Source organism: Passer montanus, unplaced genomic scaffold (genome assembly GCF_014805655.1).
Source record: "Passer montanus isolate IOZ18808 unplaced genomic scaffold, ASM1480565v1 scaffold4, whole genome shotgun sequence".
NCBI classification, from domain to species: domain Eukaryota; kingdom Metazoa; phylum Chordata; class Aves; order Passeriformes; family Passeridae; genus Passer; species Passer montanus.
This window is the reverse complement of record NW_024368818.1, coordinates 3,834,331-3,849,412: the sequence shown is the minus strand read 5'-3', so window position 1 is coordinate 3,849,412 and position 15,082 is coordinate 3,834,331. Positions and strand designations below refer to the sequence as shown.

The window sequence follows — 15,082 nt, the reverse complement described above, 5'->3', positions numbered from 1 at the left end:
CATTGAGCCCAGACTGAGCACAGTGGAATGGCCCTACAAAAAACCTGTTCTAATTGTCCCAAATCACAACAATTTCTTGGTTTGACAATTGTACGTTTTCTGACCAAAAAGGGAGCTTTGTACATAGAGAGGCCAGGACTAAAATGGGTTTCATCTTATTACACAGCCACATAAGCCAGAAGAAACACAGTTACTGTATAAAACTATAAAATCCCTTTGGAGTACACCACTGGGTGATAGATCCTTTTGGTGATCACCACTGGCAGAGGAAGAGAACTGGGGGCTGAGATCAGGAACAAGTCTGACTGACTGACTGACTGACTGACACTCATGCTGCTCAGTGATGGTTTAAAGCCCAGAGGAAAATTAAACCCATTCAAAAACCTATCAAGTAGGTTTGCCTCTGAAAGCTGCCTGTAATGTTCAAAGCACCCAGGATCAAGAAGCATTCATGACCAGTGGCCCCATGCTTGAGTGCACTCTCTGGTCCTTAATTTATTCCTAAAGATTAATTCTTATGGAAGTCCAAGCTGTGAACTACAGTCTGAAGATCATACAATGCTCAAAAATGCATTAAAAAGTAAAAAGTCAAATTCAGAATAGGTTGCTAGCACTGAACTTCTTTGCTAAAGGTCAGTGTGTCCCAGGTAAGTTGCCACACAGTCAACAGAGCAGCTCTTACTCCTGAGTGCCTGGAAAGGGACATTTAAGCAGAATTATTGAACCTGCCAATTCCAACAAGCAGCAAGGCTGAGCAGAAGGATCCTGAGACTGCCTCTTCACTACTCTGCTTCAGACCTGGGCACTGCCTGTCTGCTGAGCTCTGGGCTCTGGATGGGTAAGAGTCACGAGGAGACAACTCCTGGCTTTACTCCATGCACCTACTACCACCAGGCACTCTGCTGCCATCTGCTATTTACCTTATAGGGAGAAATATTGCAACCCCCTCCTCAGGGCATGCATACCATCACCGGCATCTTCACTCATCTGAGCATTAATTTGCCACAGAGATCAAAGCAGACTATCACTCAGATTCAATAAAAAACTTGCAAAATTTTTCTTTCCATTAAAATGGAAAAATATGGCATAGTCTTGATACAACAGAACATGGCTATTCTGTTCTACTCCCTATCATTTTAAATAGACATTCACATTAACAGTAAAATCTGCTTAAGCAAGAAGGATGCAGAACCCCTATTTAAAAAATCAAGACTTTTTTCCCCTATAAACTCATTAATCTGAGCACTGACAAACTTTTAAAATACATCTTGTGAAACTTACTGAAAATCTTTATTTAAACAAATCTGCAAATAAATACTTCATTAAAACAATTTTTATCTTAAAAAAACAACATCCAAAAAGTTAAACCCAGTGATCCTTTATACATTTCCCGTGCACTATCCATACTGCCTGTGAGGTTGTTCCAGTAATAATGGCACATCGAAATAACCTAATTCATTTGACTCCAGACAAAAAACAACTACAACTTTGAGAGAGAAAGCTGTTTGTTACTCTATCAAATCAACAAGCTTACATGGACTCTGTAGGGTAGAATCAAGTGAAATCTTGCATTCTGCATCTTTTCCTCTATTGTATACAGAAACACCAGAGGGAGGGGTGTGTTTTCCCAATTGCACCAACGGGATGCAAAAAACTTAAGACAGCCTGGGATTGATGCCGATCTCCTAGCTGTTTTTTACCAGTACTGCAGGTTCCCATGCATGACACAGAGTAAGTGTCATTAGAATCAGGCCCCCTGACTGCCACTGTTTACCAGTTCAATCAGAAAACATAATGAAAAAAGCAAGAGCGAGCATGTCCTACTCACACGTACCCATCTGCAGGCTCTCCAGACTCCAAAAGCGTGCCATTGCCCCCCTGGCTACCATGCTGCCGTCAGACCTCTAACAGGTGATGATGCTCAGTCCTACAGGGCTGGTGCAGGATCACAAGAGGCTCTGAGCTACCCACAGCTCAGAGGAACAGGCTGTCAGCTGCCTTCAGCTCCCGGCAGTGCCTCGGAGGCCGAGCCCGGCTGGGAACTGCCAGCAGCGCACTCAGCCGCTCAGCCTGGCTGCCGCGAGCTCCCGGCTCTCTGACATCATGGGGTGCCCTTAGGGAGGAAGTTCCAGAAAAGAAACAAAAACCTGGCTGCCTGGCCCTGGCCACGCTGCGCCTGCAGCCGCCCAGACCGCTCCCACAGAGCCTGAACATCGCGAACACAGCGAGCCAGGGAGTGCATTTGTTTTTCATTAAAGCAGCTAAACGCGATTTCAATCTATATTCAAATGACTGCAATCCAGAGGGAGAGACTATTTGGATGGGAGTTGGGAGTTCCTTGTATTACAACACTGGTCAGAGTATCGGTCTGTCTTTGTCATACTATACCAGTTAAAATTCCAGAAGAAGTAAATAATTAAGGTATTTTTTGCACAATTTCTCTTGCTTCACAAGCAAATGCTGTATCATTTTTAGGGCACAAGCAGCACAAGTGTTAAGGTTGCAGCAGACTGCTCCCAGGAAAACAGGGAGGAGGGAAACATTTTCTCACTGAAACTACAAACTTAATGCAGCTGTGAAATAGGGAATGAAGCAGGAAAGCATTCAAACCATCCATCTTTCTCTGGGTCTGACCCAGCCAGATCACAACCTCATTCATTCACCACGGGCCAGCATTCAACCTTGCATCTGCGTCCTCCCACAGTGAAGTTGGATCAGGCCATACACTGGAAGCAAAGGGAGGACCTGCTCCCATCAGGAGAGTGCAAAGCCTGCTGCTTTACACACTGCTACGCCTACAGTCTGGAAAGCCCCAAAAACTTATTGGCTTCATCTTTACCTGAAAACTGTTGCTCAGCTGAGCCTGTCCTGTAACTGGGGACTGCCTCCTCCAGGGATGTGTTCACAAAACCCTGGAGGCATTTCTGCGCACAGCAACTTCTCAACACCCACTAAAATCACATGGTTTTCCCCAGCGCTGCCTCAGACACAAGGCCAAACATCACCCTGAAATATTAATGCTGTCTTCCTGCAAAAATCCTATTTGTGCTGCGCTCCACAGGAGACTGACAGAAATCATCTTCTGAATCTCTCAAACATCCCTATTATTTCTTGCTGCAAGGACTCTAATTGGATAGCACAATAAAAACAAGCTACTACATAAGATCTTCATACACAGCATTTTACTTGGCATAAACCATTAAAATAAAGCAAGCTAGCAAACAAAAGTGACACTGATGACACTGAAGTGCTAAAGATCCTGGCACTTGGAAATGAAAATTTCACACTTTTAATCAGCCACATCACAAGATCTTTGCCATGTCAAACACCTGCCCATCAGGGAAAAACAGTTCAACTGCCAAAAGAAAACCAGATCAAACCCCACACAGCTCTTTTACAAGACACTTTGAAAAAATAACCTCTGAAAAACAACTTGAAACTCTTTCAGTCTGATTTTTGCCAAAAGGAACAGACTGTGTGCTTCTGCCCAATGACTAACCTAATGCCACCGTGGGATGCTGCTCGGAGGGACGGGGGCCTGCCCTCCCTCCTTTGCATGGGCACATCTGGCAAACTGAACCACCATAAAAGTGCTCATTTGGGGTGAGGTGGTGGTGGCTTCATTTCCTTGTAGATCAGCCAGCGACAGGAGGAGTCACAGGCTGTCCTTTGTAGTGGCAGTCCACAGTGACCTTGTCCAAATGCATGCTGAGCTGGTTTAGCCACTGAGCAGGGCACTCTGAAAAGGCTGTGGGTAGCACTTACTAAAATACTGAAAGCCAGTTTATCCACCTCAAGAAAATTCAGTTCTAGAAACACCCTGGTGTCAGAGAACCCTCCATCCTGAGGCAGACCACAGGTCACCCCCAACCACTTCTCTGACAGCAGCCAGTAGCAGATGCCCAGGGAAGAACATAAAAATAGATGAGGCGTGTGATGGCATTTTTCTTATGTACTTTTCTAAATTCCAGTTATCTTCCAGATCAGTCAGATCCCTCCTGGGGCAGAAATTACATCTTTGTGTTCAATGAACTGTATTTTTCAAACCACTTCGTGATTTTTTTTAAACTGTTGAGATGTGAAATACAATGTGTAGCAATTAGTTTTATAGTTTAATTTTATAGACTGTGAAAACTATCTTTTATTTTGAGCTTGCTCCCTGGTGATTTCATTTGGTGCCCTTTGGTTCTTAAATTATTGGAAACAATAACTATTATCTCTTCATTTTTCCTATGCCAAACAGACTTTTATTCTCCTATTGTCCTTTTTTCCATGTTCCAGAGCCCAAGCCACATTAATCACTCCTTCCAGAGACACACACTGAGTTGATTTTCTTGTCCCTCTGCTTTTCTCTACATTGTCCCCTGTAAAAATGCCTTTTGGGATGGAAAGGAATGGGGAGATGGCCCCCATACGCACCAGTGGCACAATTGGGCCTTCTGTTTTGTTCTCTATTCATTTCCTACAAACTCCTGCCCTTTTATTTACTGTTTTGACTGTTACTATGCACTGCACTGACTCTGTAAATGTCTGTTAAGATTGCAAGATCTTTTCCTGAATGGCAATATCCAGCTCAAAGTCCATCCTTCTGTAAGCACATCAGGCTCTTTTCCTCCTCCACATGCATTACCTTGTCTTTACCAACACCTGACGCCAGTGCAGTGCCTCATGTCTCACTTTTACTACTGTGAATAATTCAGCACACCAGCAAGAATTACCATTTCATTTTATACTTCCCTTCCCACATCATTCGTGCAGACACTGAACATCTGATTCCACTCATGAGATCTCTCTTTAAGAATACCAACCACTCTCCTGAGTCATCCCCAAGCTGTGCTCCACACAGGCCAAATTCTAGTCCCACCCAAAAATATGCAAAAAAAAAAGGGGTTAGTTTTTCAAATGCTTATAAAAATTACTCTGCAGTGACAAATAGACAACCTTTTTAATGTAATTTAAAACCTGTAACCCTTCAAGCACAACAGTAACAATGTAAGTCTCAAGAGAAGTTTCCTGCGTGTTGTCTGATTCTTACTCTCTTTCCTACACATGATGATTTACTGTCTTGTAACATCTATTTTTCTGAAAATTTACATCTCCACTTTTATCTGCCATTACTATGAAAAGAAAGCAAGTAATGTATTAGGCTTTAGCAAGTAACTAAAATAAGATACCACCGGTTTTCAGTGCTTGAGTTTAGAATTACTTTCTATAATAAAGGGCTTTTGTGCTATCAAATTTCACTGTGCATGAACAAACAAAAAACTCTCACATGTTCAAAGACAAGGAAGTGCCTTGTGATTTAAGAGAAAAAAGAAAAGAGATCAGAATTTGTGACACTAGTCACTTTAGCATTTTCTCCTGGAGCTACCAAACAGATTTTTGCAAGTGCTTTCAAACTGTGAAGTCCATGATATTATTCCACACTTGCCTTCAGAGTTTTGATTTCAGAAACTTTTCCTGCTCCACCTCTATGTTTATTGTAAGGTCTCATAAAAGTCACATGTAACATAATCAAGGTTGCTTTGGCTTCATTGTTCTGAAAAGTGGCCGGAATCTTGGTTTGTGTATTTGTCATCCTGATGCTTAAGTTTAGAAGACCACTTATTCAAAACCTAAATACCTGGAGAGATATTGCTCTCAGGCAGTTGTCTACATAACTAATACTATTTCATGTGGTTTTTAAACATCATGATAACTGGATAACTAAAAACAGAAAAAAATAATTCCTGCTCTGTGATAATAAAAGAGCCTCTTTTTTCACTAACTACATTATGGAAGACCTGTTATTCTGTGAGTGGTCCTTCTGGAATCAGGGACTGAGACATCACATAATCTCAGCAAGACTCACAGCATTCAGTGTCTAATTTACCTCAGCACCTGATCGGGATCATTAAGTGTACTAAGAAGCATACAGGAGAACACACTCCAGACATAGGTTTTAAAGTAGTTCCCAATATTTTACTACAATAGAAATTCAAGGAAAATACAAATGGAGTATATATAATTGCTCTGGTTAGAGAGAAGAGGGGGTGGAGCTTTTAGCACTGTTTATTCCATACCACCCACATTATCACTGGGGGCATGGTTTTGGCAGGAGAAGCCAGGCACTGGAAACCAGAGTTTGCCACCTTGCTGGATCTCTCCAGGGAGAAGGTATTGGGAACAGCCAAGTGGACCCAAGCCCTTTCTGCCACTGTCAGTCCCTTCCCCATCCCTTCAGGTCAGGGTCCCAAGACACGGTGCTGAAGAACAGCGACGATGAGTCTGAGACGCCACTCCAAAGGAACAAACAGCAGCAAGAGAGGAAGCGGCACAGAGCCGAGCCCAGCTGAGCTACACAAAGACCAAGCTCCAGAAGAGCCCAACTGGAGCAGCACCAGTGATGGAGGCAGCTGCGTGGAACTGAGCCAAGCTGGGTGGAGCAGCATCAGTGCCAGAGGCAGCTGTGCAGAATCAAACCAGCAAAGCGGAGCGGGATCTGAGGCGGCGCTGTGGCACAATGCGATGATCGCGCTTCCAAGGGGTTTGCTTGCCCTACTCCTTAAGGGACCTGCTAAGATCATCAAGTCCAACCCTTAAGTGAATGGTCCATATGGGGATCAAACCCACAGCCTAGGCATTATCAACACCTGCTCCAACCAACTGAGCTCATCTCAGTGGATAAGTCCCTCTTATTGCCATAAGAAATTCTCAAGTCTGCTTCTTGAAGAGCACCTCCTGAAAAAAGACTGTCATGTTCTATTCAAAACAGGATAATTCAGTTTTAACACATTCTTACATAAACTAATTTGTAGTTAAAGCATTTTTGGTAGAATTTGGACATCACTGCAGCTAAAACTTAGCTAAGAACCACAGAAGCCAAGTACTGACTTGTAAATACACGTAATTTTAATAAACATTGAAAATGCTATTTGTTAAGTTTCCTGCTTCAGTCATGGGAAGCCTTGATCAAGAAGGCTCAGGGTGAAGGTTCCCAACAGTGCTTTGTTCACTATGAACAGTGAAAGATACAAAGTGAGAATTTTGCTTTTATTTCCAAATCTTGCCACTGTCTGAAGGAACACAAATGGTGTTAACCTGGCACAGGACACATCAGCAAGCCTGTTAAAGCACAGCGCTTCCAAAAAAAGGCAATTTTTACCAAGAACTTGTCCCTCATGTACAGAATTCTGGTTGGACTACACTCACCAGCAAGCCACTTACTTATTTAAGGCTTGCCTATCTAAGTAAAGCTGAATGCATGGCAAACAAAAAATTAAAAATACACGTGTGGTGTGGCTAGGGTTCAGGTATGAACTCATGCGTATCAGAACTTACTTCCTTCATAATCTATTGACTTTAGGCAAGTATATGACTAAGAGAGTGGAGAATACAGGCATGTAAGTGGTACAGAACAATTAAACCACAGTAATGTCAGAGAGTTGATGTGAAAAAAACAGTTTTACATGAGAACAGCAGCTACTAGTAAGAAACTCACGAAACAAAGCAACTTAGAGCTGGGTATTACTTTGTCACTGAGTTACTTTGCACTCCTTTGTCCTCCATAGTATATTATAATTCTTGCTTAGCCTGGAGCGTGGCTTTCTGATTTACAAAGTCAAAAATACTCATCTTACCATTAGATGTTCTCATCTGCCGCCTCCGTCCCACCCGGTCCAGACCGATGGGGGTACTTTGTGAGAAGGTGAGTGGCCGGAACCTGGCTGAAACAGCCTTGTACGGGGGCACCTTGTGTGCTGGAACGGGTGGCCGTGCCACAGGCTACCAAGGAAACAGGAAAATCCAGTATTAGTAAAGCTGCAGGCAAGTCCAACTGAGCAAAGCTCAGGTATGAAGTAAGGTTTCTCCAGATAGTCCAGGTAATTACATGGGCAGTAAAATCTCCTATGTTGAGTGGCATTGCTTAAACACTGCATACCATGTCCACCAGCATCACAGAACAAGTTTTATTACATTACAGTTCTTTGTTGCTTTGAAAACTCCCTAGCCTTCTGTTGTGGTCAGACATGCTCTGTAATTTTCATCTTGTAATACGCTTTTTTGAAGACAATCAGAAGGTGGGAGCACCTCTCCTATGAAGACTGGGCTGAGAGAGCTGGGATTTTTCAGCCTGGAGAAGACAAGGCTCCAGGGAGACCTCACTGTGGCCTTTCAGTACTCAAGGGGGTCTACAGGAAAGCTGGAAGGGGACTTTTTACAATGGCATGTAGTGAGAGGACAAGGGAGAATAGGTTTCAACTGAAGGAAGGTCAATTTAGATTCATTAAAAGGCTTTCTAGGGTGAGGATGGTAAAACACTAGAACAGGCTTTCTGCAGAGGCGGTGGATTTCTGCTTTCATCAGTTAAATGTATTGTTTGTCAGTAAAATAAGCCAATAATAATTGTCTAAATGATGCTCTGTTTTGAGTTCCCAGGGGTCTCGTAAGAAAGAGCTAATACTAAGTTTATTATTAATGTTATCTCAAAGCCATTTTCTTTGGATATATCATTCATTTCTAAAATTAAGATTGGAAAACCTACTCCTGTTTTATTTGCAAATTGAGTCTGATTTTACATTGTTCCTGAACAATGCCACATTAGCCAGGCTGAATGATCTTGCATAAGCATTCAAAATCAAACAGCCAGGCTTCATGAACTTCAGCACATGAACTTCAGAGAAACTCATCTTTAGACCTTCTCTTATTGTTCAGTTATTACTGTTCTTCTATCAAGTAATCTGAAACATCAGGGATGGTTTTTAATGAACTATCTCTTGACACTCTGTTACGAAACCCATGACAGTATTGTTTGAAAATGTTTTCTCACACCTAAGCTGTCAGACCAAAACAAAATACAGTGAAAAGGAATTAGCTTTGTACTTTCCAAATATTCCCAAGGGTTTTCAAAGCTTTAAAAAAAAATTACCAGCGTGAAGAGCAGTCTTTGACAGCCCCACATAAAATACTTCTAGCGCATATATGCCTGCTTGATGAGTCCTTTTTCACATTCCAGCTAAAAGTTTACTTTTTATTATGACTGCCAAAAACCTCAATGTGTACAGAATATGATTCATCTACAACTTTAAACCTCATTTCCTAAGTGCCTTATCGCTAAACCAGGATCCTTCACCACAAAAAGTCTGATTTGTTGTATCAAATAGCTAATAAAAGTGATGGCAATTCGTGCATGCAAGTAACTGGCTGAGTAAGCAAAAAAAGCTACTTATTTCTGGGCAACTGAAATTTTCTTATAAGGCTTCAGTCCAAATCCTTTCCCCAGACAGACATGGATGTGTGGCACTCCTGGGAAATTGGCCTGGGAAGGCCATAATTTGGTTTAATAAGGTTAGGAATGCTTCATTGTTTTGGTCTTGACCACAGTGATCCAGCAATGTGGTTAACTTAACTCCAACAAGCTCTTATGGCAGCAGTGGAGCATGGGAAGAGTCTACTCAAACAACTGCCTTGATGCATGTTCCTTCACTATTAAACTGATGTGAACAAGGTTAGAAAAGAGAGCAATCTGATTTCAGCACTAAATGAAGGGCCTGGAGAGTGTTTAATCCCTTACATAGTACAGCAAGTTCTCCATACTTACTGTCTCTTGAAATCCATCTATTATTCTTGAGTGAAATGGCCTGGAATTTACAACAATAATCTTCCTCTTTTTTTCCCCTTCCAAGGTAAGGGATAAAATTAATTTTAAAATATCCTAATTACATATGATTTGAAACAAAGGTGTTTGCCTGGGTAAAAGGTTCATTTGCTTCAGCTGGAGTTTTGCATTAAGATGCATTTTTTCATCAGGGACTTGTAAAGAAAAATATGTAATACACAATAACAGTGTTCATGTTACCAAATGTTTTTCACAGGAAACTGTAAATTCTGCCATTGTTTCAGCACTTTACTATCAGTAAACTTCCCAGCTGGAGATGAAGTGGCTTGAGAAACACTAACAGGACTCAAATTTCATTAATAACCACCAAAATAAAAATTTTTGAGGATGCAAATACTAATTCTTTTTTCTTTTGCTTTATCAGCCTGATAATTGCTTTAGGCAGAAGTCCTCCAGCTTTCAGAGAAAGTAGGAAATACCTGATGAGTGCAGTCTTACAAAAGATGAAGCTCTGCAACCAAATGCAAGATGGGCCATGACCACCAACACAACAGGAAGTTCCTCTACACACTCTACTTGCTCAGCACTATCTCCAGGGAGAAAGAAGCAATTTTCACCTTTCAGAAACGTAAAAATTACCTTTCTCGCTCTTTTATTTAAGCCAAGAGAGATGGCAAATATAGGTACTACTCAAGATTTTCTACCTTTGTTTCATCTGATCAATAAATTACCTTTCTCGCTCTTTTATTTAAGCCAAGTGAGATGGCAAATATAGGTACTACTCAAGTACACACGGCTTGCTTGTAGCTTTTCTACCTTTGTTTCATCTGATCAACTTAGTAGTACATGGACAGACATTGTATTCATATTCAGTTTTCTTAAATTCTTCCTTTCATTAATTTCTCAATTTATTACCAGTTTTCTCAAGCACTCTCTTAATTACTTTTAAGTATCTTTGCTATGTCAAAGATACTTAAAAGTAATTAAGATTTTGAACACCACTTTTAAAGCCACAGCTTTTGAACAGGCTTGCTTTTGGATGATTTGAAATGACCAATAAATAATGTGTTATCATTCTGTTTGATTGTACTATTCTGTTCCTCAGGCCCTCCATAAGGAGACTAAACACACATCTGTCTTACACACAAATAAGCCTTATAGACCAAAATAAGACATAATGATCATGCCAAGAAAGAAATCAGATTAATTTACAATACAGAAAAGATTATCCCAAAGTCAGTATCAGTTTTGTTCCACGCCGTATTTTTAGCAAGAAGACAAAGTAATTAGTGACCAGGAAAGCAGTATTCTAAGTACATGATGTCAGCTTGACAAAAGGGAAGGAAGAGAAGGAAGCATCCATTCTATTTTCTAGGCTGAAGATAGAGACAAGGAAGCGAAAGGGTCTTTTGCAGTTTGCAGAGCACATCTGTTTATCTTACTTGTGTCAGCAGATTTTCTCTCTCTTCTACTTGATCGTCTCCATAGAAATTGACCCCACCTATTACGGAGATGGGTCTTCTTTTTCTCCCTCTGTGGTAGCCTACAGTATGGCTTTGGATCACAGACCCAACGGATGCCAGTCCCGGCTGATTTTCTCCATCTGTGCAGTCTGTGTTCTGAGAGTCCACTGCAACTGCATCTTCTGGTATAGAGAAACTTCGGATCGACATTTGGCCATAGTCTGAGAGTGGTCTGGGCCGGGATCTTTTTCCAGAGCCCCACTTCCTGGGTGTGACCTTTTGTGAGTCTGCCTTTTCTTCATCCTGGGATGTGGACTTCTTCCAGTGGTCATCAGAAACAACCTTTTTAAATGTGAACAAGTCAAATAAGCCACAGAATTTTCTGACAGCTAATAATTTGTGAGTTTGTCATATGGCAGATCAACTTATCATGTCTAAACAGAAGGAGTTACCATAAATACAACAAATGCAATTGACAATTCAGGAAGAGATAACTTTGCAAAGCAGAGACATCATGGTGCTTGTGGTGAGTAAGGTAAACACCCAACAATCAGTATCTCTTTGGCAAACCAGACTAATAACACTAAAAATTCACCTATTACCCCAGCAGTACAGGTAGGTCCTATCACAAACAGTGAACTATGGAATAGTATCTCAGAAAGATACTCTGTGCTCAGAGGACTTTTTTCTATGCACAAGTTGGATATTACAGGTAACACCAGTAAAAATAACTCAACTGTGTTTTTGGACTTTTTACCAAGGCTTGTAGCAATAGGACATGGGGAAGCAATTTTAAACTGAAAGAAGGTGGGTTTAGATTGCATATTATGAAGATTTTCTTGACCTTGAGGTGGTGAGGCACCAGAACAGGTTGCCCAGAGAAGCTGTGCATGCTTCAACCCTGGTATTGTCCAAGGCCAGGCTGGATGGGGCTCTGGGCAACCTGGTCTAGTGAAAGGTGTCCCTGTCCACAGCTGCTGAGCTCGAAGTGGATGATCTTTAAAGTCCCTTCCAAGCCAACCCATTCTATGATATTTCTGTTTCACCTCTGTTTAGTGATGAAAACAAACAGCAAGGGTGCATTTTGATCACTTACAGATCCATGTAACTGTAAGATGATACCAGACTGGGCAGTCACATTCCCTCCTACCACTCACTCCCACAATGCCCATTGGTCAGATCTAGAGATTCTGCAGCCAGGAGTGAATTAGGTGAGCAAGCTAGTCCAGTTTGGAAGGGAGAAGCTCAATTCCCATATGCTCTGGGAGGTTCAAGTCATGCAGATTATTTTGGAGATATATTATAGCACAAACAGAGGAAAAAATGATGGGCTTAGATAGGAAGCTTGGAAAATGAGCATATTTTTCCTATATAACAGCACACCTGGCTCACAGAGGTGAATGCCTTTAAGTATCACAACTGCAGTGGTATTGCAAGTTTAGAAATAAAATAATCTCAGCTGAAATACTTGGTAGAGGGAACATTTTTAAGCACTTCAATGCATTTGAAGTAACACTGTTGTAATTTTTTTCTAGCAAAACCCTTGTAATTTTTCAGGAAAAAAATCTGCACACAAAAATTTATGTTCACTTTTCCCTCAAATTTCTGAGTTCTTGGTGTTTCTTGGCTTTTCCCAGCTCCTTCATAAAAATAAAAAAAAAAAAAAGAGAGAAAGCTAGTAAGTATTCCAAAATTCCCCGCTCCTTCATAAAAAAAAAAAAAAAAAAAAAAGAGAGAGAAAGCTAGTAAGTATTCCAAAAAAGAAGAGCATAATTTTGTCTCTCTCTAACTATATTTTCTTCATCTGTTCCAGACCAGATGAAGGCATTCCAGATATTGCATAACCAAAGCAAACATGCAGCCCAGAAGCAGCCTTTTGCAATGATGTCTGTGCCAGAGGATTTATCTTCTTCTGTCACCTTCTTGTCCACCTGTCATTTTCAGCCAGCCCCTACAAATCCAATGAGTCTTTTTTAAGCCTCATGATACAGTGGGCAGATGTTGCTTTTTGTTTGAAAGACAGTTTAATTCTATGGTATGAAAGCACTTCAGCCAGTATGCAGACTTACTAAACAGTCAATATTTTAACATGATTACTGCAATTATGGAAAAAAATCAACATCACACATTGCTCTACATTCAATTATTTCACTTATAGTATGAAATTTATTCTAAAAAAAGTACTTTAAAAATTTTTGGTTTCTATAGCATGACATCTGTCACTCAAGCAAGAAGTTCAGGTTCTCTACAGATTTGTTCAGGATCAGTTTTAAGAGTACATTTAATGAAGCAGAGAGTCACTGCCCGGCTGGTGCATTAACACAGCTTCAGCAAAGCTGTCCCTTAAGCACAGCCCCTCCAAGTCTGCAGCAAAGTCACAGGTTAAATAAGGTTCTTACCTCAGAATCAGACACAGGTAAAGGGTCTCCACATATGCAGTGACTGAGAAAGGAGCTCATGAGAGTCATTTTATGCTTTTGTTTCGCAAAGTCTCGTCCATAAGAGCTACAAATGTGAGCACACTCTCTGCATAACCAGTCAGGCAAAGTTCATACCATGATCCTGTACTTTTAGACTGAGGGAAGGACACGTCACACGTCATCTCATAATCTGCTGCTTACACCCTTATCTTGAGCAATAACATTTGCAGAGGACTGCTTGCATTCTGCAGGACTCCACCTTCAGTAGTGATCCAAATGACAGCCAGATTAATCTCTGCTGTACAACAAATAATGCTGAAGGACATGTGCTTTTAGTCTTACATCTATAAACTGCACTGAATAATACCAAAAGAGAAAACATTATCCTGTCTCTGCAAAAACCAGGGGAAACCGGGCTGATAAACTCACATTCCTCTAAGTGGCCTGCTCAAGCAGGACGTGATCAAGTGACCACTTACTAGCAGGAATAAAAATATCCAGTACACAACTCATGGGCTCCAGTACTGCAGTCACTTAAGCATAAGTGTGATTCTTGACATCAAGGAAAAAATTCTGAGGAAACAATTGTACTCCACCTGTGACTGGCTTTATACTGGTGCACCACTGCTGACCTCAAATTACCTTCTCCTAATAAATCTTTTACAAGTGAAAGCAGGTTGAAGTTGTGCAATTATTACTGGGAACATCTACAGATGTCTAGAGATACACATGGCACTTTACATAGGATGAAAATCAAAATCTTATGCACTGGCTCATGCATTTTAAGTGTGGGTCAAAAATTTCAAGGCATTTTGAGATTTCTGAGAAGTTAAGGTCTAAGGTTAATCCACATTGGATTTTCTGAAATTCATATCTGCTAGTCTAGCAACAGCACAGGCTCACCAATACTAGCAATTACGGTTATTAATCTTGCCTTCTAGGCTGTATCCTCAGTTAGGTTTCTTCTGAGACCCCAAATGCAAACAACTCTGCTTATTTGTGCTGATGCAAATTAATTAATTTTATGTGGATAATGAAATTTCTACAACAGCAAACTAGTAAAATCATTGTATTTCAACTGCTTTCCTTATTCCTGACAGCACTATATCTACAAACACAACCATTTTAAATGAACATTTACTTCAATCCAGGTTACACTTGTATTTGCTATTGTTCCCTTTCAATATGTCACTCTTAGCTGCCGATTCCTGCATTTAAATTTCAGTTCTGCAATGGAGCTGTCTGTACCTTAACTAGATAATAAAGCTGTCATCAGAGCCAGGAGAAATCTAGGATGAAATTTTGTGGCCTAAACATAAGCACCCAGGGCCATTCCAAATGTCCAAAGAACTCGAAGATATCTCCACGTGCCATGCATTAGGCAAGTATGGCACAGGACCTATGGGAGGCTTGGGCCATCCAGAAGCAGCCCCTGGGGACAAAGGGAAGCCTGTCAGGACATCTCCCGCAGTGCAGGGTCTTTTATGTTTCAGGAATCAAGTTGAGCCCCTAAACAAGAGCATCAGCCAAGCCCACTGAGTGACCAGCCAGGCAGCCCTACAGACAGGAACCCGGTGTCAAGCTGGACTGCAGGTAGTTTA

At 41.1% G+C, this 15,082-nt stretch overlaps 1 protein-coding gene across 5 annotated transcripts in view; it reads right to left on the bottom strand.

Annotated features, from left to right (window-relative positions):
• Positions 1 to 15,082, bottom strand: part of SPATA13 (spermatogenesis associated 13) — a 73,033-nt gene that overhangs the window by 18,531 nt on the left and 39,420 nt on the right. For 3 of the 5 annotated variants that reach the window (XM_039718563.1, XM_039718564.1, XM_039718562.1), the window contains exons 3-4: positions 11,041 to 11,403; positions 7,620 to 7,764 (exon numbers count right to left, since the gene is read on the bottom strand). In XM_039718563.1, coding sequence (XP_039574497.1) covers positions 7,620 to 7,764; positions 11,041 to 11,403 — 508 coding nt within the window. Of the gene's footprint in view, positions 1 to 7,619; positions 7,765 to 11,040; positions 11,404 to 13,460; positions 13,595 to 15,082 lie in introns of those variants that run through there. The other 2 variants (XM_039718567.1, XM_039718565.1) reach the window with 2 other exon arrangements.